Source organism: Oncorhynchus masou, chromosome 5 (assembly GCF_036934945.1).
Source record: "Oncorhynchus masou masou isolate Uvic2021 chromosome 5, UVic_Omas_1.1, whole genome shotgun sequence".
NCBI lineage: Eukaryota > Metazoa > Chordata > Actinopteri > Salmoniformes > Salmonidae > Oncorhynchus > Oncorhynchus masou.
The window spans coordinates 81,401,671-81,426,820 of NC_088216.1; the positions used below are offsets into that span (position 1 = coordinate 81,401,671).

At 51.8% G+C, this 25,150-nt stretch overlaps 1 protein-coding gene across 1 annotated transcript in view; it reads left to right on the forward strand.

The window, feature by feature from the left end:
- The window catches only part of LOC135540370 (kinesin-like protein KIF21B), a 62,304-nt gene extending 56,874 nt beyond the window's left edge, over positions 1-5,430 (forward strand). The window contains 3 exon segments of the mRNA XM_064966976.1: positions 399-598; positions 5,324-5,384; positions 5,386-5,430. Coding sequence (XP_064823048.1) covers positions 399-598; positions 5,324-5,384; positions 5,386-5,430 — 306 coding nt within the window.
- Positions 5,431-25,150: the final 19,720 nt, after the last annotated feature.

Below are 25,150 nucleotides of genomic sequence, written 5' to 3' on the forward strand. Positions count from 1 at the left end.
TTTCCTTTTCCCATCATGCTCTAGCGACTCCTTGTGGCGGCCCGGGTGCCTGCAAGCTGACTTCGGTCACCAGATGGATGGTGTTTCCTCCGATATATTTCCGGGTTAAGTGAGCAGTGCAGCTTGGCAGGGTCGTTTTTCGGAGCTCTTGATTTTCGCCTCTCCCGTGTACATAGGGGAGTTGCAGCGATGGGACAAGACTGTAACTACCGATTGGATATCACGTAGAAAGAAAAAAATCCACTGAATGAAAACTCTCTCCTCTCCTCAGCAAATCCCCAATGCTTGTGTATGTCTTTTTGTTTGCAAAACCTTTATAAATGGTGTTTTTCATCCTTTCCCCCAATACAAGTACACTAAGCAGAAGCTTCTCCTTCCTCTCTCCTGTCTGCCCTCAGCAAATCCCTAATGCCCATAAGGACTGGGTGTGTGCACTGGCCTATGTTCCAGGACGGCCCATGCTGCTGAGTGCATGTCGGGGGGGCATGCTGAAGGTGTGGAACGTTGACAACTTCACCCCCATAGGAGAGGTCAGGGGTCACGAGAGCCCTATCAACGCCATCTGCACCAACTCACGACACATCTTCACCGCTTCCAGGTAACACATTAGTATTACAACAAACAGTCTGTTGTTGTTGATGATGATGTTGTTGATGATGTTGTTGTAGCCAGGCTTTCCCCTGAGATTATTTCCCACTACATCCAGGCATGACATTACTACATATGATATAATCATAGGATGGGAATTGTCTTGGATTGTACTTGGGTTGTCTTGGATTGTCTTGGATTGTACTTGGATTGTACTTGGATTGTCTTGGATTGTCTTGGATTGTACTTGGGTTGTCTTGGATTGTACTTGGATTGTCTTGGATTGTACTTGGATTGTCTTGGATTGTACTTGGGTTGTCTTGGGTTGTACTTGGATTGTCTTGGATTGTACTTGGATTGTACTTGGATTGTCTTGGATTGTACTTGGATTTTCTTGGATTGTACTTGGGTTGTCTTGGATTGTACTTGGATTGTACTGGGATTATCTGGGATAGTCTTGGATGCACAGTACTGCTGTATAAAATCAAGTCAAATATATTGGGAGGGTAAGGTTATACAGTATATGTTGTGCTTGGTCTTTTCTGAGAAGATACTACAATGACAATCCAATGAGAAAAGGCTCTTTGTTGTTGTAAAATGCAACACGGTGACTGGTGCATGATTTTTTTCCCATCTCAACTATACATGGTTTTGGAATCACTCATCCCCAGACAGTTATACTGACCAGAGGCTTCGTAGAACTGAGCTGATGCCTGCGACCAGTCCTCTCATCAGCATGTTCAGTATGTTTGTCTGAGTGGCCTGTACTGTATGGAAGACTACTGACAACTGAGATGGCAACATACTGCTGCTGTGTTTCAGTCAGAGGGTGTGCATGGGCCTGCTTCATACTGTACCTCAAACAGTCCTCCCTGTACCCCCAACAGCCTCTGTCCTCCCTGTACCCCCAACAGCCTCTGTCCCCCCCGTAACCCCAACAGTCTCTGTGCTCCCTGTACCCCCAACAGCCTCTGTCCTCCCTATACCCCCAACAGCCTCTGTCCTCCCTATACCCCCAACAGCCTCTGTCCTCCCTATACCCCCAACAGCCTCTGTCCTCCCTATACCCCCAACAGCCTCTGTGCTCCCTGTACCCTCAACAGCCTCTGTCCTCCCTGTCCTCCCTACCCCCAACAGCCTCTGTCCTCCCTATACCCCCAACAGCCTCTGTCCTCCCTATACCCCCAACATCCTCTGTCCTCCCTGTACCCCAACAGTCTCTGTCCTCCCTTACCCCCAACAGCCTCTGTCCCCCCTGTACCCCCAACAGCCTCTGTCCTCCCTGTACCCCCAACAGCCTCTGTCCTCCCTATACCCCCAACAGCCTCTGTCCCCCCTGTACCCCAACAGCCTCTGTCCTCCCTGTACCCCAAACAGCCTCTGTCCTCCCTGTACCCCCAACAGCCTCTGTCCTCCCTGTACCCCCAACAGCCTCTGTCCTCCCTGTACCCCCAACAGCCTCTGTCCTCCCTGTACCCCCAACAGCCTCTGTCCTCCCTGTACCCCCAACAGCCTCTGTCCCCCCTGTACCCCCAACAGCCTCTGTCCTCCCTGTACCCCAACAGCCTCTGTCCTCCCTGTACCCCCAACAGCCTCTGTCCCCCCCCTGTACCCCAAACATCCTCTGTCCTCCCTGTACCCCAACAGCCTCTGTCCTCCCTGTACCCCCAACAGCCTCTGTCCTCCCTGTACCCCCAACAGCCTCTGTCCTCCCTGTACCCCCAACAGCCTCTGTCCTCCCTGTACCCCCAACAGCCTCTGTCCTCCCTGTACCCCCAACAGCCTCTGTCCTCCCTGTACCCCCAACAGTCTCTGTCCTCCCTGTACCCCCAACAGCCTCTGTCCTCCCTGTACCCCAAACAGCCTCTGTCCTCCCTGTACCCCCAACAGCCTCTGTCCTCCCTGTACCCCCAACAGCCTCTGTCCCCCCTGTACCCCCAACAGCCTCTGTCCTCCCTGTACCCCCAACAGCCTCTGTCCCCCTGTACCCCCAACAGCCTCTGTCCCCCCTGTACCCCCAACAGCCTCTGTCCTCCCTGTACCCCAAACAGCCTCTGTCCTCCCTGTACCCCAAACAGCCTCTGTCCTCCCTGTACCCCCAACAGCCTCTGTCCTCCCTGTACCCCCAACAGCCTCTGTCCCCCTCTGTACCCCCAACTGCCTCAGTCCTCCATGTACCCCAAACAGCCTCTGTCCTCCCTGTACCCCCAACAGCCTCTGTCCCCTCCCTGTACCCCCAACAGCCTCTGTCCCCCCCTGTACCCCAAACAGCCTCTGTCCTCCCTGTACCCCCAACAGTCTCTGTGCTCCCTGTACCCCCAACAGCCTCTGTCCTCCCTGTACCCCCAACAGCCTCTGTCCCCCCCTGTACCCCCAACAGTCTCTGTCCTCCCTGTACCCCCAACAGCCTCTGTCCTCCCTATACCCCCAACAGCCTCTGTCCTCCCTATACTCCCAACAGCCTCTGTTCCCCCCTGTACCCCCAACTGCCTCTGTCCTCCCTATACCCCCAACAGCCTCTGTCCTCCCTATACCCCCAACAGCCTCTGTCCCCCCCTGTACCCCCAACTGCCTCAGTCCTCCCTGTACCCCAAACATCCTCTGTCCTCCCTGTACCCCAAACAGACTCTGTCCCCCCCCCTGTACCCCCAACAGCCTCTGTCCCCCCTGTACCCCAACAGCCTCTGTCCCCCTGTACCCCAAACAGCCTCTGTCCTCCCTGTACCCCAACAGTCTCTGTCCTCCCTGTACCCCCAACAGCCTCTGTCCTCCCTGTACCCCAAATAGCCTCTGTCCTCCCTGTACCCCAACAGCCTCTGTCCTCCCTGTACCCCCAACAGCCTCTGTCCTCCCTGTAAGCATCAACAGCCTCTGTCCTCCCTGTACCCCAAATAGCCTCTGTCCTCCCTGTACCCCCAACAGCCTCTGTCCTCCCTGTACCCCCAACAGCCTCTGTCCTCCCTGTACCCCCAACAGCCTCTGTCCTCCCTGTACCCCCAACAGCCTCTGTCCCCCCTGTACCCCAAACAGCCTCTGTCCTCCCCCCCCTGTACCCCAACAGCCTCTGTCCTCCCTGTACACCCAACAGCCTCTGTCCTCCCTGTACCCCAACAGACTCTGTCCTCCCTGTACCCCAAATAGCCTCTGTCCTTCCTGTACCCCAACAGCCTCTGTCCTCCCTATACCCCCAACATCCTCTGTCCCCCCCTGTACCCCCAACAGCCTCAGTCCTCCCTGTACCCCAAACAGCCTCTGTCCCCCCTGTACCCCCAAACAGCCTCTGTCCCCCCTGTACCCCCAACAGCCTCTGTCCCCCCTGTACCCCCAACAGCCTCTGTCCCCCCTGTACCCCAAACAGCCTCTGTCCTCCCTGTACCCCAACAGTCTCTGTCCTCCCTGTACCCCCAACAGCCTCTGTCCTCCCTGTACCCCAAACAGCCTCTGTCCCCCTGTACCCCCAACAGCCTCTGTCCCCCCCTGTACCCCCAACAGCCTCTGTCCTCCCTGTACCCCAACAGCCTCTGTCCTCCCTGTACCCCAAATAGCCTCTGTCCTCCCTGTACCCCCAACAGCCTCTGTCCTCCCTGTACCCCCAACAGCCTCTGTCCTCCCTGTAAGCCTCAACAGCCTCTGTCCTCCCTGTACCCCCAACATCCTCTGTCCCCCCCTGTACCCCAAACAGCCTCTGTCCTCCCTGTACACCCAACAGCCTCTGTCCTCCCTGTACACCCAACAGCCTCTGTCCTCCCTGTACCCCCAACAGCCTCTGTCCCCCTGTACCCCCAACAGACTCTGTCCTCCCTGTACCCCAAATAGCCTCTGTCCTTCCTGTACCCCAACAGCCTCTGTCCTCCCTGTACACCCAACAGCCTCTGTCCCCCAACAGCCCTGTGCCCCAAACAGCCTCTGTCCCCCTGTACCCCAACAGCCTCTGTACCCCCTGTACCCCCAACAGCCTCTGTCCCCCCTGTACCCCAAACAGCCTCTGTCCTCGCTGTACCCCCAACAGCCTCTGTCCTCCCTGTACCCCAAACAGCCTCTGTCCCCCCTTTATCCCAACAGCCTCTGTCCCCCCTGTACCCCCAACAGCCTCTGTCCCCCTGTACCCCCAACAGCTTCTGTTCCCCCCTGTACCCCCAACAGCCTCTGTCCTCCCTGTACCCCCAACAGCCTCTGTCCCCCCTGTACCCCAAACAGCCTCTGTCCTCCCTGTACCCCCAACAGCCTCTGTCCTCCCTGTACCCCCAACAGCCTCTGTCCCCCCTGTACCCCCAACAGCCTCTGTCCTCCCTGTACCCCCAACAGCCTCTGTCCCCCCTGTACCCCCAACAGCCTCTGTCCCCCCTGTACCCCAACCAGCCTCTGTCCCCCCTGTACCCCCAACAGCCTCTGTCCCCCCTGTACCCCCAACAGCCTCTGTCCTCCCTGTACCCCAACCAGCCTCTGTCCTTCCTGTACCCATCTAACACCTTTCAAGCTTTCCACTCTCACCAAACCATCTGACTGAATACTCCTTTACTGAACTCAGCTTCATCTTGTACCCTAACCTGCTTTAACCTGTCCTCTTCCCTCTCTCCCAACTTCTATTCTCCTCTCTTCCCTCTCCTCCCTCCTTCTCTTCTCCTCTCTTTCCCCTTCTTGATTTTGTTTATCTTCTCTTCTCGTTTCTTTTCTTTTTTCCCTCTTCCCCTTCCCTTCCTCGCCTCTCCTTCTCCTCCCCCTTCTACTACCTCAGTGACTGCAGGGTGAAGTTATGGAGCTATGTCCCGGGTTTGACCCCCAACTGTCTTCCTCCCTGTACGGGTTCTGGCCATCAAACAACGCGCTACCAGCCTCCCGTGAGCCTTCCTGTACCCAGCTCACAACCCCGCTCTGTTCTCCTCTGTATTCATTCTCTTCATCTCTCTAGAGCCTCTGTCTCGCCCCCCCTCTGTTCTCCTCTGGAACTCATTAAGTCTCTTGTTTTTCCCTCTATTTTCCTCTCCCTGTCTTCATTTGGCTAATGCTCTTGCAATCTCTTCTCTGCTCTCCTCTGTACTCCTTTTATCCATTTCTTTCTCTTCTTCTTCTATGTTGCCCTCTCAAGACATCTCTTTATGTCTTCACAACACACTCTCCCAACTTCTCCTCTTCCGCTGTTACCCCTTTTGGTCTTCAAATGAAGATCCTAATAGGTAGAGACACTACAGTACTGTACGTATTCTCACTGTGAATTCATCTGAGAATAGAATAACCCCACTCCTGTCTTTGGCCATGTCAGCTGGATGCGCCTCTACCTCCTGTGTTAATTGGGTCCTTCCTACCAAGACACACACACACACAGTACGCACGCACACACACACACACACGCACACACACGCACACACACACACACTGTCGCACGCACACACACACACACACACACAGCACACACACAGTACGCACGCACACACAGTACGCACACACACACACACACACACACACACACACACACACACACACACACACACACACACACACACACACACACACACACACACACACACACACACACACACACACACACACACACACACACACACACACACCACTGCAACACACCCCAGTGAGCCCAGCTAGAAGCCTGATGTTGGCGGGGTTGGGGAGGGAGGGAGTGTATTACAGGGCATTAAAGCCTTGAATACGGTATTGCTCGGGAGGTTGTGAATGGAGAGGGGATTCAGAGTAAATTGGCAGCTCAGCTGGGAGTTTCTTATCAGGGATAGGAGAACTTCAGAGAAAGGAAGTTGTTTCACTTCTTATCTTCCTAATAGCAATTATACTATTTAAAAAACTTCAACTTAGAGCTATGTTGATCAGGTTGGGGGGATACAGGGAGGGGGATAGGAGAGTAGTGTATGTTGATTGGGGGATACAGGGAATAAGAGAGTACGTATGTTGATCGGGGTGGGGGTAGGATAGGAGAGTAGTGTATGTTGATCGGGGGATACAGGGAGGGGGATAGTATGTTGATCGGGGTGGGGGGTAAGAGCCGTATGTTGATCGGGGTGAAGGGGTGGTACATGTTGATCGGGGTGGGGGGGGTGGGGGTAGGAGACAGCCTATGTTGATCAGGGTGAGGGGTGGGGGGAGTCGGGGTGAGGGGTGGGGGTGGGGTAAAAGTATGTATGTCGATCGGGGTGGGGGGTAGGAGAGTATGTATGTTGATCGGGGTGAGGGGTGGGGGGGAGTATGTATGTTGATCGGGGTGAGGGGTGGGGGGGGGGGTAGGAGAGTATGTATGTCGATCGGGGTGGGGGGGGTACAAGGAGGGAGGATAGGAGAGTAGTGTATGTTGATTGGGGATACAGGGGAGGGGGATAAGAGAGTACGTATGTTGATTGGGATGGGGGGTGGATACAGGGAGGGAGGATAGGAGAGTACGTATGTTGATCGGGGTGGGGGGTAGGAGAGCACGTATGTTGATCGGAGCAGCAGTGAAAAGTACTCATTACATTTTGAATGCTTAGCAGGCCAGTAAAATAGTCAAATTCACACACTTATCAAGAGAACATCCCTTGTCATCCCTACTACCTCTGATCTGGTGGACTCAATAAACATACATGCTTCATTTGTAAATGATGTCTGAGTGTTGGAGTGTGCCCCCTAGTGTATTTTAGTGTATTTTAGCAGTTTAGCAAGTGTATTTTAGCAGTTGACTTTTGATACTTTCAGTTGATGTCGGAAGTTCACATACACCTTAGCCAAATACATTTAAACTCAGTTTTTCACAATTCCTGACATTTAATTCTAGTAAAATTCCCTGTCTTAGATCAGTTAGGATCACCAATTTATTTTAAGAATGTGAAATGTCAGAATAATAGTAGAGAGAATGATTTATTTCAGCTTTTATTTCTTTCTGTCACATTCCCAGTGGGTGAGAAGTTTACATACAATCAATTAGTATTTGGTAGCCCTTTAAATTGTTTAACTTGGGTCAAAGCGTTTCGGGTAGGCTTCCACAAGCTTCCCATAATAAATTGGGTGAATTTTGGCCCATTCTTCCTGACAGAGCTGGTGTAACTGAGTCAGGTTTGTAGGCCTCCTTTTGGAGCAGAGTCTTCTTCCTTGCTGAGCTGTCTTCCAGGTTATGTCGATATAGGACTCGTTTTCCTGTTTCCGCATCTTCACAAGGTCCTTTGCTGTTGTTCTGGGACTGATTTACACTTTTTGCACCAAAGTCGGTCATCTCTAGGAGACAGAACGTGCCTCCTTCCTGAGCGGTATGACGGCTGCATGGTCCCATGGTGTTTATACCTACCTATTGTTTGTACAGATGAACGTGGTACCTTCAGGCATCTGGAAATTACTCCCAAGGATGAACCAGACTTGTGGAGGTCTATAATTGTTTTTCTGAAGTCTTGACTGATTTCTTTTGATTTTCCCATGATCTCAAGCAAAGAGGCACTGAGTTTGAAGGTAGGCCTTGAAATATGTCCACAGGTACAACTCTAATTGACTCAAATGATGTCAATTAGCCAATCAGAAGCTTCTATGCCATGACATCATTTTCTGAAATTTTCCAAGCTGTTTAAGGGCACAGTCAACTAAGTGTATGTAAACTTCTGACTTCAACTGTAAGGATATTTTAAACCAAATACTTTTAGACTTTTACTCAAGTAGTACGTTACTGGGTGATGTTCACTTTTACTTGAGTCGTTTTCTATTAAGGTATCTTTACTTTTACTCAAGTATGACAATTGGGTACTTCTTCCACCACTGTTTGAGAGGGGACAGAAAGAGTGATGTGTGTTGTGACGCTTGCTCTATCTGAGGGGAGGTTGTATGGCACAGAGGAGAGGGATGTTTGATGTCTATTTTGGGCCTGATTCCTTTGTGCTCCCTAGAAGGTGGAGGACTCCAGTATCATCTGTGTGTGTCTCCTTGTGTGAACTGTATGTTTTGATGTCTTGTCCCTCTGGTGCTGTGTGGGAGTCACAGTGGAACTGTTTGAAGATGCTGCCAATTGAATCACTCTTTTCTTCTCTGTCTCTCTCAACTTGGTCTCCTCTGCTCTCCTCTTGTTCCCCCAACTGTCTCTGTCTCTCTCTCTTGGTCTCCTCTTGCTCTCCTCTTGTTCCCCCCCTCTGTCTCTCTCTCTCTCTCTTGGTCTCCTCTTGCTCTCCTCTTGTTCCCCCCCTCTGTCTCTCTCTCTCTCTCTTGGTCTCCTCTTGCTCTCCCCCTCTGTCTCTCCCTCTACCCTCTTGGTCTCCTCTGCTCCCCCCTGTCTCCCCTCTCTATCTCTTGCTCTCTTGGTCTCCTCCTGCTCTCCCCCAACTGTCTCTCTCCTCTTGGTCTCCTCTTGCTCTCTGTTCCCCCCTCTGTCTCCCCTCTCTCTCTTGGTCTCCTCTTGCTCTCCCCCTCTGTCTCCCCCAACTCTTGGTCTCCTCTGCTCTCTCCTCTGTCTCTCCCCAACTTGGTCTCCTCTGCTCTCCCCCTCTGTCTCTCCCTCTCTATCTCTTGGTCTCCTCTGGTCTCCTCTGCTCTCCCCCAACTGTCTCTCTCTCCTCTCTTGGTCTCCTCTTGCTCTCCCCCTCTGTCTCTCCCTGTCTCCCCTTGGTCTCCTCTGCTCTCCCCCTGTCTCTCCCTCTCCTCTTGGTCTCCTCTTGCTCTCCCCCTCTGTCTCTCTTGGTCCCCCAACTCCTCTTGTTCCCCTCCTCTGTCCTCCTCTCTCTCTCTGGTCCCCTCCCCTGTCTCTCCCTCTCCCTCTTGGTCTCCTCTTGGTCTCCTCTTGCTCTCCCCCCTCTGTCTCTCCCTCTTGCTCTCCCCCTCTGTCTCTCCCTCTCTCCCCTGGTCTCCTCTTGCTCTCCCCCTGTCTCCCCTCTCTCTCTTGGTCTCCTCTTGGTCTCCCCCCTGTCTCTCCCAGCTCTCTGGTCTCCTCTGCTGTCCCCCTCCCTCCTCTCTCTCTTGGTCCTCTTGCTCCCCCCTCTGTCTCCCCCAGCTCTGGTCTCCTCTTGCTCTCCCCCAACTGTCTCTCCCTATCTCTCTCTTGGTCTCCTCTTGCTCTCCCCCTCTGTCTCTCCCTCTCCCCTTGGTCTCCTCTTGCTCTCCCCCTCTGTCTCCCCCTCAGGTCTCTCTCTCTCCCCCTCTGTCTCTCCCTCAGCCTCTGCTCTCCCCCTCTGTCTCTCCCTCTCTCTCTGGTCTCCTCTTGTTCTCCCCCCTCTGTCTCTCCCTCTCCCTCTCTTGGCCTCCTCTGCTCTCCCTCCTCTGTCTCTCCCTCATTCTCTTGGTCTCCTCTTGCTCTCCCCCTCTGTCTCTGTCCTCTCTCTGGTCTCCTCTTGCTCTTCCCCCTCTGTCTCTCCCTGTCCCTCTTGGTCAGCCTCTGTCTCCCCCTCTGTCTCTCCCTCTCTCTGGTCTCCTCTTGCTCTTCCCCCTCTGTCTCTCCCTCTCTCTCTCTTGGCCTCCTCTTGCTCTCCCCCCTCTGTCTCTCCCTCTCACTCTTGGTCTCCTCTTGCTCTCCCCCCTCTGTCTCTCCCTCTCTCTCTTGGTCTCCTCTTGCTCTCCTCCCTCTGTCTCTCTCTCTTGCTTTCCTTCCCTCTGTCTCTCCCTCTTTCTATTGGTCTCCTTATGTCTCTCCATCTCTTTTTTGGTCTCCTGCTGCTCTCCTCCCTCTGTTTCTCCCTCTGTCTCTTGCTCTCCTCCCTCTCTCTCTCTCGCTCTCTCTTGCTTTCCTTTCCTCTGTCTGTCTCTCTTGCTCTCCCCCCTCTGTCTCTCCCTCTCTTGGTCTCCTCTTGGTCTCCCCCTCTGTCTCTCCCTCTACTCTCAAACTCCTCTTGCTGTCCCCCCCTGTCTCTCCCCAACAGGTCCTCTTGCTCCCCCCTCTGTCTCCCCCAACAGGTCTCCTCTTGCTCTCCCCCTCTGTCTCCCCCTCTCAGCTCTCTGGTCTCCTCTTGCTCTCCCCCAACTGTCTCTCCCTGTCTTGGTCTCCTCTTGCTCTCCCCCCTCTGTCTCTCCCTCTCTCTCTTGGTCTCCTCTGCTCTCCCCCTGTCTCTCCCTCTCAGCCTCTGGTCTCCTCTGCTCTCCCCCTCTGTCTCTCTCTCTCTCTCTCTTGGTCTCCTCTTGCTCTCAGCCCCTCTGTCTCTCCCTGTCTCCTCTTGCTCTCCCCCTCTGTCTCTCCCTCTCTCTCTCTTGGCCTCCTCTTGCTCTCCCCCTCTGTCTCCCCTCTCTCTTGGTCTCCTCTGCTCTCTCCCCTCTGTCTCTCCCTCAGCCTCTGGCCTCCTCTGCTCTCCCCCAACTGTCTCTCCCTCCCTGGTCTCCTCTTGGTCCCTCATGCCTCTCTGTCTCTCCCTCTTGGTCTCCTCTTGCTCTCCCCCTCTGTCTCTCCCTCTCTCTCAACAGCCTCTGCTCTCCCCCTGTCTCTCCCCAACTCCTCTGGTCTCCTCTGTGCTCTCCCAGCCTCTGTCTCTCCCTGGTCTCCTCTTGCTCTCCCCCTCTGTCTCTCCCTCTCTCTCCTCTTGGTCTCCTCTGCTCTCCCCCTCTGTCTCTCCCTCTCACTCTTGGTCTCCTCTGCTCTCCCCCTCTGTCTCTCCCTCTCTCTCTCTGGCCTCCTCTTGCTCTCCCCCTCTGTCTCTCCCTCTCACTCTTGGTCTCCTCTTGCTCTCCCCCTCTGTCTCTCCCTCTCTCTCTTGGTCGCCTCTTGCTCTCCCCCTCTGTCTCTCCCTCTCTCTCTCTTGGCCTCCTCTTGCTCTCCCCCCTGTCTCTCCCTCTCAGCTCTTGGTCTCCTCTGCTCTCCCCAGCCTCTGTCTCTCCCTGGTCTCCTCTTGCTCTCCTCCTCTGTCTCTCCTCTCTTGCTTTCCTTCCCTCTGTCTCTCCCTCTTCTCTTGGTCTCCTTATGTCTCTCCATCTCTTTTTTGGTCTCCTGCTGCTCACCTCCCTCTGTTTCTCCCTCTGTCTCTTGCTCTCCTCCCTCTCTCTCTCTCGCTCTCTCTTGCTTTCCTTTCCTCTGTCTCTCTCTCTTGCTCTCCCCCTCTGTCTCTCCCTCTCTCTCTTGGTCTCCTCTTGGTCTCCCCCCTCTGTCTCTCCCTCTCTCTCTTGGTCTCCTCTTGCTGTCCCCCCTCTGTCTCTCCCCTCTCTCTTGGTCCTCTTGCTCTCCCCCTCTGTCTCCCCCTCTCTTTCTTGTTCTCCTCTTGCTCTCCCCCTCTGTCTCCCCAACTCTCTCTTGGTCTCCTCTTGCTCCCCCCTCTGTCTCTCCCTCTCTCTCTTGGTCTCCTCTTGCTCTCCCCCCTCTGTCTCTCCCTCTCTCTCTCTGGTCTCCTCTTGCTCTCCCCCCTCTGTCTCTCCCTGTCTCTTGGTCTCCTCTTGCTCTCCCCCTCTGTCTCTCCCTCTCTCTGTCCCTCCAACAGCTCTCCCCCCTGTCTCTCCCTCCTCTCTTGGTCTCCTCTTGCTCTCCCCCTTCTGTCTCTCCCTCTCTCTCTCTTGGTCTCCTCTTGCTCTCCCCCTCTGTCTCTCAACAGCTCTCTGGTCTCCTCTGTGCTCTCCCCCTCTGTCTCTCCCTCTCTCTCTCTTGGCCTCCTCTTGCTCTGCCCCCTCTGTCTCTCCCTCTCTCTGGTCTCCTCTGCTCTCTCCCCTGTCTCTCCCTCTCTCTCTTGGTCTCCTCTTGCTGTCCCCCTCTCCCTCTCCCTCTCTCTTGGTCTCCTCCTGGTCTCCTCATGCTCTCCCCCTTTGTCTTCTCTCTCTCTTGGTCTCCTCTTGCTCTTCCCCTCTGTCTCTCCCTCCTCTCTTGGTCTTCTCTTGCTCTCCCCCCTGTCTCTCCCTCTCTCTTGGTCTCCTCTTGCTCTCCCCCTCTGTCTCTCCTTTCTCTCTTGGTCTCCTCTTGGTCTCCCCCTCTGTCTCTCCCTCTCTCTTGGTCTCCTCTTGCTGTCCCCCCTCTGTCTCTCCCTCTCTCTTGGTCCTCTTGCTCTCCCCCTGTCTCCCCCTCTCTTTCTTGGTCTCCTCTTGCTCTCCCCCTCTCTCCTCCTCTCTCTCTTGGTCTCCTCTTGCTCTCCCCCTCTGTCTCTCCCTCTCTCTCTCTGGTCTCCTCTTGCTCTCCCCCTCTGTCTCTCCCTCGCTCTCAATTCTTGGTCTCCTCTTGCTCTCTCCCTCTGTCTCTCCCTCTCTCTCTTGGTCTCCTCTTGCTCTCCCCATTATGTCTCTCCCTCTCTCTCTCTTGGTCTCCTCTTGCTCTCCCCCCTCTGTCTCTCCCTCTCTCTCTCTTGGTCTCCTCTTGCTCTCCCCCTCTGTCTCTCCCTCTCTCTCTCTTGGTCTCCACTTGCTCTCCCCCCTCTGTCTCTCCCTCTCTCTCTTGGTCTCCTCTTGCTCTCCCCCCTCTGTCTCTCCCTCTCTCTCTCTTGGTCTCCTCTTGCTCTCCCCCCTCTGTCTCTCTCTCTCTCTCTTGGTCTCCTCTTGCTCTCCCCCTCTGTCTCTCCCTCCTCTCTTTGGCCTGTCTTGCTCTGCCCCCTCTGTCTCTCTCTCTCTTGGTCTCCTCTTGCTCTCTCCCCTCTGTCTCTCCCTCTCTCTCTTGGTCTCCTCTTGCTCTCCCCCCTCTGTCTCTCCCTCTCTATCTCTTGGTCTCCTCTTGGTCTCCTCTTGCTCTCCCCCTTTGTCTCTCTCTCTCTTGGTCTCCTCTTGCTCTCCCCCCTCTGTCTCTCCCTCTCTCTCTTGGTCTTCTCTTGCTCTCCCCCTCTGTCTCTCCCTCTCTCTCTTGGTCTCCTCTTGCTCTCCCCCTCTGTCTCTCCTTCTCTCTCTTGGTCTCCTCTTGGTCTCCCCCTCTGTCTCTCCCTCTCTCTCTTGGTCTCCTCTTGCTGTCCCCCACTGTCTCTCCCTCTCTCTTGGTCCTCTTGCTCTCCCCCACTGTCTCCCCACTCTCTTTCTTGGTCTCCTCTTGCTCTCCCCCTCTCTCACCCACTCTCTCTTGGTCTCCTCTTGCTCTCCCCTCTGTCTCTCCCTCTCTCTCTCTTGGTCTCCTCTTGCTCTCCCCCTCTGTCTCTCCCTCTCTCTCACTCTCTTGGTCTCCTCTTGCTCTCTCCCCTCTGTCTCTCCCTCTCTCTCTTGGTCTCCTCTTGCTCTCCCCTTCTGTCTCTCCACTCCACACACACACCACTGTCTCTTGGTCTCCTCTTGCTCTCTCCCCTCTGTCTCTCCTTCTCTCTCTTGGTCTCCTCTTGCTCTCCCTCTTCTGTCTCTCCCTCTCTCTCTCTTGGTCTCCTCTTGTTCTCCCCCCTTCTCTCCCTCTTCTTGGTCTCCTCTTGCTCTCCCTCCTCTGTCTCTCCCTCACTCTCTTGGTCTCCTCTTGCTCTCTCCCCTCTGTCTCTCCCTCTCTCTTGGTCTCCTCTTGCTCTCGGTTTCCTTCCCTCTGTCTCTCCCTCTTTCTCTTGGTCTCCTTATGTCTCTCCATTTCTTTTTTTGTCTCCTGCTGCTCTCCTCCCTCTGTTTCTCCCTCTGTCTCTTGCTCTCCTCCCTCTCTCTCGCCCTCTCTTGCTTTCCTTTCCTCTGTCTCTCTCTCTTGCTCTCCTCCCTCTGTCTCTCTTTCTTTCTCTCCTCCCTCTGTCTCTCTCTCTCTTGCTTTACTCTGTCTCTCTCTCTTTCTCTCCTCCCTCTGTCTCTCTCTCTCTTGTTTTCCTTTCCTCTTTCTCTCCCTCTCTCTCTTTCTCTCCTCCCTCTGTCTCTCTCTCTCTCTTTGCTTTCCTCTCCTCTTTTCTCCCTCCCTTTGTCTCCTCCCTTCTCTCTCTCTCTTTTTCGTTTCCTCTGTCATCTCCCTAATTCTAGCTAAAAATTCCTGTCTCCTCTGTCTCTCCCTCTCTTTTATTTTAAGTCTCTCTCTCTGTCTCCTCCCTCTGTCTCTCTCTCTCTCTTGATTTCCTTTCTTCTGTCTCTCCCTTTCTTTGCTCTCCTCCCTCTGTCTCTCCCTTTCCTCCCTCTTAGTCTTCTCTTAGCTTTCCTTTAAATCTGTCTCTCCCTTCTCTCAAACTCTTCCCTCTGTCTCTCCTCTTGCTTCCTTTCCTCTTTCTCTCCCTCTCTCTTTTCTCTCCTCCCTCTGTCTCTCTCTCTCTTGCTTTCCTTTCCTCTGTCTCTCCCTCTCTCTCTTGCTTTCCTTTCCTCTGTCTCTCTCTCTTGCTCTCCTCCCTCTGTCTCTCCCTCCCTCTTGCTCTCCTCCCTCTGTCTCTCTCTCTTGATTTCCTTTCCTCTGTCTCTCTCTCTTGCTCTCCTCCCTCTGTCTCTCTCTCTTTCTCTTCTCCCTCTGTCTCGCTCTCTTGCTTTCCTTTCCTCTGTCTCTCTCTCTTTCTCTCCTCCCTCTGTCTCTCTCTCTCTCTTGACTTTCCTTTCCTCTGTCTCTGAGTCTCTCTCCTTGTCCTCCCTCTCTCTCTTCTCTCCTTGCTGAGCTTCCTTTCAGGCCCTCTCTGTCTCTCCTCCTTCTGTCTCTTTTCCTTGTTTCCTCCAGTCTCTTCACTTGGTCTTCCCTGTCTCTTCTCTTCTGATTTTTCCTCTGTCTCTCAAGCCCTCTTGCTCTCCTCCCTCTGTCTCTCTCTTGCTTTCCTTTCCTCTGTCTCTCCCGCTCTCTCTTGCTCTCCTCCCTCTGTCTATCTCTCTTTCAATTCTTTCTCTCTCTCTCTCTCTTGCTTTCCTTTCCTTTGTCTCTCTCTCTTTCCTCCTCCCTCTGTCTTTTCTTGATTTTCTCAGCTCTTTCAAAGAGGTCTCTCTCTTGCTTTCATTTGTAGGTCTCTTCTTTCTCTGTCCCTCTCTTTCTCTCTCTTAAACTTTCAAATGTCTGTCTCTTTCTCTCAATCCCTCTGTTCTCTCTCCATGTTCATTTTCTGAAATTTTCCTTTTCTTCCTCCCACTGTCTCTCTCTCTATGTCTCCTCCCTCTGTCTTCTCTCTCTCTTGCTTTCCTTTCTTCCAAATACTCTTTGACTCTCCTCCCTCTGTCTGTACTCTTTCTTTCCTCCCTCTGTCTCTCTCTTCTTGCTTTCTTTCCTCTGTCTCTCCCTCTCTCTCTTTCTCTCTCCCTCTGAGGGGACAGAAAGAGTGGAGTGACTTTCCTTTCCTCTGTCTCTCTCTGTCTTTCTCTCCTCCCTGTGCTCTCTCTCTGGAGGACTCTTGCTGTCTTTCCTCTGTCTCTCTCTCTTTTGCTTTCTTTCCTCTGTCTGGGCTCTCCTCCCTCTGTCTCTCCCTCCCTGTTTGAAGATGCTGCCAATTGAATCTCCCTCTGTCTTTCTTTCTCTTCTCCCTCTCTCTCTCTTGCTCTTTCCTCTGTCTCTCTCTTGCTCTCCTCCCTCTGTCTCTCTCTCTCTCTTGCTCTCCTCTTGCTCTCCCTCTGTCTCTCCCTCTCTATCTCTCTGGCTTTCCTTTCCTCTTTCTCCCTCTCTCTCTTTCTCTCCTCCCTCTGTCTCTCTCTCTCTGGTCTCTCTCTTGCTCTCCCCCTCTGTCTCTCCTCTGTCTCTCTTTTCCTCTGTCTCTCCTCTCTGCTCTCCTCCCTCTGTCTCTTCTTGTCTTCTCCTCTCCTCTCTCTTGCTCTCTGTCTCTCTCTCTGCTCTCCTCCCTCTGTCTCTCTCTCTCTCTTGGTCTCCTCTGTCTCTCTTCTCTCCCCCTCTGTCTCTCTCTCTCTTGGTCTCTCTTGCTCTCCCCCTCTGTCTCTCTCCTCTCTCTCTCTTGGTCCTCTTGTCTCTCCCTCTGTCTCCCCCTCTGTCTCTCTCTCTCTTCTCTCCTCCCTCTGTCTATCTCTCTCCCCTTGTCTCTCTCTCTCTTTGCTCTGTCTTTGTCTCTCTTGCTTTCCTTGTCCTCTATCTGTCTCTCCTCTGTCTCTCTCTTTTCTCTCCTCCCTCTGTCTCTCTCTCTCTTTTTTGCTCTGTCTCTCTCTCTTTCTCTCCTCCCTCTCTTTCTCTCTCTTGCTCTTTCTCTGTCTCTCTCTCTTCTCTCTCCCTCTGTCTCTCTTGCTTTCCTTTCCTCTGTCTCTCCCTCTCTCTGCTCTCTCCTCCCTCTGTCTCTCTCTTTCTCTCCTCCTCTGTCTCTGCTCTCCTCTTGCTCCTCTGTCTCTCCCTCTTCTTGCTCTCCTCCCTCTGTCTGTCTCTCTTTCTTTCCTCCCTCTGTCTCTCTCTCTTGCTTTCCTCCCTCTGTCTCTCTCTCTTTCTCTCCTCCCTCTGTCTCTCTCTCTCTCTTGCTTTCCTTTCCTCTGTCTCTCTCTCTGGCTCTCCTCCCTCTGTCTCTCTCTCTCTCTTGCTCTCCTTTCCTCTGTCTCTCCCTCCCTCTTGCTCTCCTCCCTCTGTCTCTCTCTCTTGCTTTCCTTTCCTCTGTCTCTCCCTCTCTCTCTTTCTCTCCTCCCTCTGTCTCTCTCTCTTGCTTTCCTTTCCTCTGTCTCTCTCTCTTGCTCTCCTCCCTCTGTCTCTCTCTCTCTCTTGCTCTTTTCTCTGTCTCTCCCTCCCTCTTGCTCTCCTCCCTCTGTCTCTCTCTTGCTTTCCTTTCCTCTGTCTCTCCCTCTCTCTCTTGCTCTCCTCCCTCTGTCTCTCTCTCTTTCTCTCCTCCCTCTGTCTCTCTCTCTCTCTTGCTTTCCTTTCCTCTGTCTCTCTCTCTTTCTCTCCTCCCTCTGTCTCTCTCTCTTGCTTTCCTTTCCTCTGTCTCTCCCTCTCTCTCTTTCTCTCCTCCCTCTGTCTCTCTCTTGCTTTCCTCTGTCTCTCTTCTCCTCCCTCTCTCTTGCTTTCTTTCTTTCCTCTGTCTCTTCTCTCCCCTCCTCTGTCTCCCTCTCTCTTGCTTTCCTTTCCTCTGTCTCTCTCTCTTCTCTCTCCTCTGTCCTCTGTCTCTCCCCCTCTGTCTCTCTCTCTTTCCTTTCCTCTGTCTCTCCTCTTTCTCTCCTCCCCTCTCTCTCTCTCTTGCTTTCCTTTCCTCTGTCTCTCTCTCTCTCTCCTCCTCTGTCTCTCTCTCTGTCTCCTCCTCTGTCTCTCTCTCTCTCTCCCCTCTGTCTCCCTCTCTCTCTTGCTTTCCTTTCCTCTGTCTCTCCCTCTCTCTCTTTCTCTCCTCCCTCTGTCTATCTCTATTTCTCTCCTCCCTCTGTCTCTCTCTCTCTTGCTTTCCTTTCCTCTGTCTCTCTCTCTTTCTCTCCTCCCTCTGTCTCTCTATCGCTCTTGTTTTCCTCTCCTCTGTCTCTCTCTCTTTCTCTCCTCCCTCTGTCTCTCTCTTGCTTTCATTTCCTCTGTCTCTCTCTCTTTCTCTCCTCCCTCTCTTTCTCTCTCTTGCTTTCCTTTCCTCTGTCTCTCTCTCTTTCTCTCCTCCCTCTGTCTCTCTCTCTCTTGCTTTCCTTTCCTCTGTCTCTCCCTCTCTCTCTTTCTCTCCTCCCTCTGTCTCCCTCTCTCTCTTGCTTTCCTTTCCTCTGTCTCTCCCTCTCTCTCTTTCTCTCCTCCCTCTGTCTCCCTCCCTCTGTCTCTTGCTTTCCTTTCCTCTGTCTCTCCTTCTCTCTCTTTCTCTCCTCCCCTCTGTCTCTCTCTCTTTGCTTTCCTCCTCTGTCTCTCTCTCTTCTCTCCTCCCTCTGTCTCTCTATTTCTCTCTCCCTCTGTCTCTCTCTCTCTTGCTTTCCTTTCCTCTGTCTCTCCTTCTCTCTCTTTCTTTCCTCCCCCTCTCTCTCTCTCTCTTGCTTTCCTTTCCTCTGTCTCTCTCTCTTTCTCTCCTCCCTCTGTCTCTCTCTCTTGCTCTCCTCCCTCTGTCTCTCTCTCTCTTGCTTTCCTTTCCTCTGTCTCTCCCTCTCTCTTTTCCTCCTCCCTCTGTCTCTCTATTTCTCTCCTCTCTGTCTCTCCTCCCTCTCTGTCTCTCTCTCTTGCTTTCTTTTCCTCCTCTCTCTCTCTCTCTTGCTCTCCTCCCTCTGTCTCTCTCTCTTTCTCTCCTCCCTCTGTCTCTCTCTCTTGCTCTCCTCCCTCTGTCTCTCTCTCTCTTGCTCTCCTCCTCTGTCTCTCCCTCCCTCTTGCTCTCCTCCCTCTGTCTCTCTCTCTCTCTTTTGCTTTCCTTCCCTCTGTCTCTCCCTCCCTCTTGCTCTCCCCTCTGTCTCTCCCTCTCTCTTGGTCTCCTTATGTCTCTCCCTCCCTCTCTCTTGGTCTCCTTATGTCTCTCTCTCTCTCTCTTGGTCTCCTTATGTCTCTCCCTCTCTCTTGGTCTCCTTATGTCTCTCCCTCTCTCTCTCTTGGTCTCCTTATGTCTCTCTCTCCCTCTCTCTCTCTCTCTCTCTCTCTCTCCTCTCTCTATCTCTCCCCCGCTCTCTTCTGTATGTCATTGAATGTTTCTATGCTCTCGTTCTGTCTGGCATCTCTCTCTCTCCGTCTCTCTCTCCGTCTCTCTCTCACTCTCACTCTCTCTTTCTCTCTCTAGTGATATGACAGTGAAGATCTGGTCAGCAAAGGAGGGGAAAAAGAGGTGACGGTCGAGCGGAGCGTTAGTGTGACATCATCATCAGTGGCCATCTTTTACTGAGGGCCTTCACCCCTGAACTCTGACCCTCACACCTCAACCAATCAGGTGTGACACGACAGGACGTCATGGTTACCAATCATTACCGGGACGACTAAAGTTTTGATGGCATGTGTGGTCGCAAATTTTACTCTCCTCTGAAGAAAAAAAACATATTAGGAGTGTCTTGAACTGAAATGCAAAACAGTGAAGTTTGATAGTTTTTGCCTTTTCTTGTTTCAAGTACCAATCCCTCTCTAAGTGCCATTGAGATGTGATGTGATTTGGACAAGATAAAACCTTTCCTTTGCCATATAATGCCTGTCTGTCTGAGGGACGTTCCATAGACACAGAGCTACAGACTGAATGAACTGCTTCTATTTAATACTCCTTCAATAAGAACCAGGACTCCAGGGAGTGAACCGACCCAGGCACAACACCATTCCTGCACTGACTGGACACTTCCAGAGAGGAGGGCTGTTACTGTTTCATTCTCTGGTCTGAGTGTATTTGATGTGTTTGATACCATTCCATTGATTCCGTTCCAGCCATTACGATGAGACGTCTTTCCCAATTAAAGTTCCACGGGGCCACTGCGGTGTACACTACACAGTAGGTAAACCTCAGAGAGGACTGAGGTGTCTCAGTGTACACTACACAGTAGGTAAACCTCAGAGGACTGAGGTGTCTCAGTGTACACTACGCAGTAGGTAAACCTCAGAGAGGACTGAGGTGTCTCAGTGTACACTACACAGTAGGTAAACCTCAGAGAGGACTGAGGTGTACTGTACACAATATACAGTAGGTAAACCTCAGAGAGGACTGAGGTGTACTGTACACTACACAGTAGGTAAACCTCAGAGAGGACTGAGGTGTACTGTACACTACGCAGTAGGTAAACCTCAGAGAGGACTGAGGTGTACTGTACACAATATACAGTAGGTTTGTTACTGAACAGTTTGTTGAGTTCATCTCAGCCCTGTGTGGTTCCTGTGTCTTCTTCTCTGAAATAGCCCTAATGACATCACCACTGTCACCAGTCCTGTTTGGAGCACACACACACACACACACACACACACACACACACACACACACACACACACACACACACACACACACACACACACACACACACACACACACACACACACACACACACACACACACACACACACACACACACACACACACACACACACACACACACACACACACGCCATACTGTCATCAGACTAGGAGTGCTTACTCTAGCAAGAATACATGAATACACACATAGGCAGGATTATAAGCACACACACACACACACACACACACATTATCTCCTCCAGCCCTACCAAGCAGTCCCTCCACAAGGGCCACCGTAGTCCCTATATAGGGCACTACTTTTGGCCAGGGCCAACAGGGCTCTAGGACAACAGGGCTCTAGGGACAACAGGGCTCTAGGACAACAGGGCCAACAGGGCTCTGGGGACAACAGGGCTCTAGGACAACAGGGCTCTAGGGCCAACAGGGCTCTAGGGCCAACACGGCTCTAGGACAACAGGGCCAACAGGGCTCTAGGACAACAGGGCCAACAGGGCTCTAGGACAACAGGGCCAACAGGGCTCTGGTTGAAAGTAGCACACTATGTTGGAAATAAGGTGCAATTTAGGAGGCAAACCCTCTCTCTCTCCACACTTCAATAAGCACCATGCAAATGACCATCTCAACCTCTCCCCTCTCCTGTTCCCCAGTGAGTCTGATATGCGGTGTGCTTCCTCTTTGAGCTTATTAGGAGTTCAGTAGCGAAGCGAAATCAAGCAATTTGAAAAAAAAAACCTTTGAAGGCTCACTCCCCTGACTCCTCGTCTGAGCTCCAGACATTTGGTATGTAGGTCCCTCTCCTCACAGGGGAAATTATTGCCTCAACGACCATGATGGATTTTCCGCCATTTTGAATGTTGTGAAGAACATTTACCGATCTGCACAAAACGTGACATCTTTCATCTATGGGTCCAAGGTCTCTCAATGCACTATTTTCCCAGGCTAATATGTCAAGCAACGAATAAACACAAATGTGTGTGTGGTCTCACACATAAATGACTATAAATCAGTCACGGATATTCCTATTTTAATCAAACTTTGTACACATGTTGCAAACACTGTCAAGACTCAACATATATGACCACCCGGCTTGATTCGATCGTACGTAGCAAAATTTTAAATTGTATTTTTTACATTGGATAAAAGTAGAGACTTCGAGCTATAAAATAGTATATCATACACCACAGTTGAGGAACAATGAGAAAGTAATTCTGCTTTGAAAGTTGATAAACTGGTAACCTCACTTTTGAGAAAATGGCCCTTGAAAGTTTTGGTACCTACTGGAGAGGTCTTCTTTGTCTGCACCCATTCAGCATTATTCACACCCTCTGAAGCATTAGCCCCGCCCATCTCTTTAAGGATTCACATTTGAGGCTATGTGTCACGTGTGCTCCCTCTCTGACCTCTAGGTCACCAGGCTGCTCGCTAGGGCGGACACCTGTCACCATTGTTACGCACACCTGTCACCATTGTTACGCACACCTGTCACCACACCTGCGCATCATCAGACTCACCTGGACTCTGTCACTTCCCTGATTACCTTCCCTATCTATGTCACTCCCTTTGGTTCCTTCCCTATCTATGTCACTCCCTTTGGTTCCTTCCCTATGTATGTCACTCCCTTTGGTTCCTTCCCTATCTATGTCACTCCCTTTGGTTCCTTCCCTATCTATGTCACTCCCTTTGGTTCCTTCCCTATCTATGTCACTCCCTTTGGTTCCTTCCCTATGTATGTCACTCCCTTTGGTTCCTTCCCTATGTCTGTCACTCCCTTTGGTTCCTTCCCTATGTATGTCACTCCCTTTGGTTCCTTCCCTATCTATGTCACTCCCTTTGGTTCCTTCCCTATCTATGTCACTCCCTTTGGTTCCTTCCCTATCTATGTCACTCCCTTTGGTTCCTTCCCTATGTCTGTCACTCCCTTTGGTTCCTTCCCTATCTATGTCACTCCCTTTGGTTCATTCCCTATCTATGTCACTCCCTTTGGTTCCTTCCCTATGTATGTCACTCCCTTTGGTTCCTTCCCTATCTATGTCACTCCCTTTGGTTCCTTCCCTATCTATGTCACTCCCTTTGGTTCCTTCCCTATGTATGTCACTCCCTTTGGTTCCTTCCCTATGTATGTCACTCCCTTTGGTTCCTTCCCTATGTATGTCACTCCCTTTGGTTCCTTCCCTATGTATGTCACTCCCATTGGTTCCTTCCCTATGTATGTCACTCCCTTTGGTTCCTTCCCTATCTATGTCCCTCCCTTTGGTTCCTTCCCTATCTATGTCCCTCCCTTTGGTTCCTTCCCTATCTATGTCACTCCCTGTGGTTCCTTCCCTATATATGTCCCTCCCTTTGGTTCCTTCCCTATATATGTCACTCCCTTTGGTTCCTTCCCTATGTATGTCACTCCCTTTGGTTCCTTCCCTATGTATGTCACTCCCTTTGGTTCCTTCCCTATGTATGTCACTCCCTTTGGTTCCTTCCCTATGTATGTCACTCCCTTTGGTTCCTTCCCTATATATGTCACTCCCTTTGGTTCCTTCCCTATGTATGTCACTCCCTTTGGTTCCTTCCCTATGTATGTCACTTCCCTGATTACCTTCCCTATGTATGTCCCTCCCTTTGGTTCCTTCCCTATATATGTCACTCCCTTTGGTTCCTTCCCTATGTATGTCACTCCCTTTGGTTCCTTCCCTATGTATGTCACTCCCTTTGGTTCCTTCCCTATGTATGTCACTCCCTTTGGTTCCTTCCCTATGTATGTCACTCCCTTTGGTTCCTTCCCTATCTATGTCACTCCCTTTGGTTCCTTCCCTATGTATGTCACTCCCTTTGGTTCCTTCCCTATGTATGTCACTCCCTTTGGTTCCTTCCCTATGTATGTCACTCCCTTTGGTTCCTTCCCTATGTCTGTCACTCCCTTTGGTTCCTTCCCTATATATGTCACTCCCTTTGGTTCCTTCCCTATGTCTGTCACTCCCTTTGGTTCCTTCCCTATGTCTGTCACTCCCTTTGGTTCCTTCCCTATGTCTGTCACTCCCTTTGGTTCCTTCCCTATGTCTATCACTCCCTTTGGTTCCTTCCCTATGTATGTCACTCCCTTTGGTTCCTTCCCTATGTCTGTCACTCCCTTTGGTTCCTTCCCTATGTATGTCACTCCCTTTGGTTCCTTCCCTATGTATGTCACTCCCTTTGGTTCCTTCTCTATGTCTTTCACTCCCTTTGGTTCCTTCCCTATGTCTGCCACTCCCTTTGGTTCCTTCCCTATGTCTGCCACTCCCTTTGGTTCCTTCCCTATGTCTGTCACTCCCTTTGGTTCCTTCCCAAGGCGTAATTGTTTCTGTTCCAGTGTCATGTCTGTGCGTTGTTTGTGTTTCTTGTTTTGTATTTAGTTGCGTTTATTTATTAAAACACTCACTCCCTGAACTTGCCTCCCGACTCTCAGCACACTCGTTACACTATGTACTAAACAACATAGGATTTTAAGACTAAAGGCTGGTTTATACTACGAGTGTGTTCTTAAATGTAATCTGGAGTACCAGCGTTTGTTCTGGTCGTTCGTAAATTCAGAGCGTTTCTCTCTCGGTGGGTTCAGAGCATTTCTCTCTCGGGGGTTCAGAGCGTTTCTCTCTCAGGGTGTTCAGAGCGTTTCTCTCTCGGGGGGTTCAGAGCATTTCTCTCTCGAGGGGTTCAGAGCGTTTCTTTCTCAGGGTGTTCAGAGCGTTTCTCTCTCAGGGGGTTCAGAGCGTTTCTCTCTCAGGGTGTTTAGAGCGTTTCTCTCTCGGGGTTTCAGAGCATTTCTCTCTCGGGGTGTTCAGAGCGTTTCTCTCTCGGGGTTTCAGAGCATTTCTCTCTCGGGGTGTTCAGAGCGTTTCTTTCTCGGGGGGTTCAGAGCATTTCTCTCTCGGGGGTTCAGAGCATTTCTCTCTCGGGGTTCAGAGCGTTTTCTCTTCGGGGTTCAGAGCATTTCTCTCTCGGGGGGGATCAGAGCGTTTCTCTCTCCAGGGTTTCAGAGCGTTTCTCTCTCGGGGGGTTCAGAGCGTTTCTCTCTCGGGGGGTTCAGAGCGTTTCTCTCTTGGGGGGTTCAGAGCATTTCTCTCTTGGGGGGTTCAGAGCATTTCTCTCTCGGGGGTTCAGAGCATTTCTCTCTCGGGGGGTTCAGAGCGCTGATCTCTCAGGGGGTTCAGAGCGTTGATCTCTCAGGGGGTTCAGAGCGTTTCTCTCTCGGGGATTCAGAGCCACACTGGACGCTCTGGCAGAGGAGTTGGGTTGATCTGACCTCAAAACGGCAGTCCAACACCCAAGCTAACTGTCTCGAGTTAACTAGCTACTTTCAGACACACATGAGAGAATAACCCTCGGACCATTTTACTCGCCCTAGTAGAGCTGGTTAGGCTGTTTTCATGTTCCCCAGAGAGTTGGTGACTCTAACTGTGCTGCTGGCAACAATTTAATTACGCTTTTTGCCGACGGTTACTGACACTGGTCATATTCAACGGGTGTTGAGCGTTCGTAAATTCATCAGTTATCCTGTGCTCTCGTCACACTCAGACGACAGCGCTCTGAAATCGGAGTAGATAACCAGAGGGAATTTACCAGCTTCGTCTATCGACTATTGTCGCAGTGACATCATACACATTCTATTGAAATAGTTACTTGCATAGTGGAGTCTTGTAGCTAGACAGCTAGCTAAACAATGAACCATAATCCCAACCCATGACATTACTACCCTGCATGAATCTGCGCGTAGCTAACCAACCAGGTTCAATGTTAGCTAGCTAACATTAGACTATAACTAGCAATGCAAATGGATATTAATATTACTACACAGATCATACACATAACATTAGCTAGCTAACCAGCTGGTTAACATTAGCTAGCTAGCTAACAGTACACTTTAACTTGAAATGAAAACGACTTTCTGACAGATTTAGAAATGTGTAATATCTGGAAATGTAGCTAGCTAGACTCTTACTCGTGTACATGGATGGACACTTCTCCCTCTCTGTCACACGCCATCGTTGTCCTTAGTTTAACGATGTAATCCAGAGACCAGTGTTTATACAACA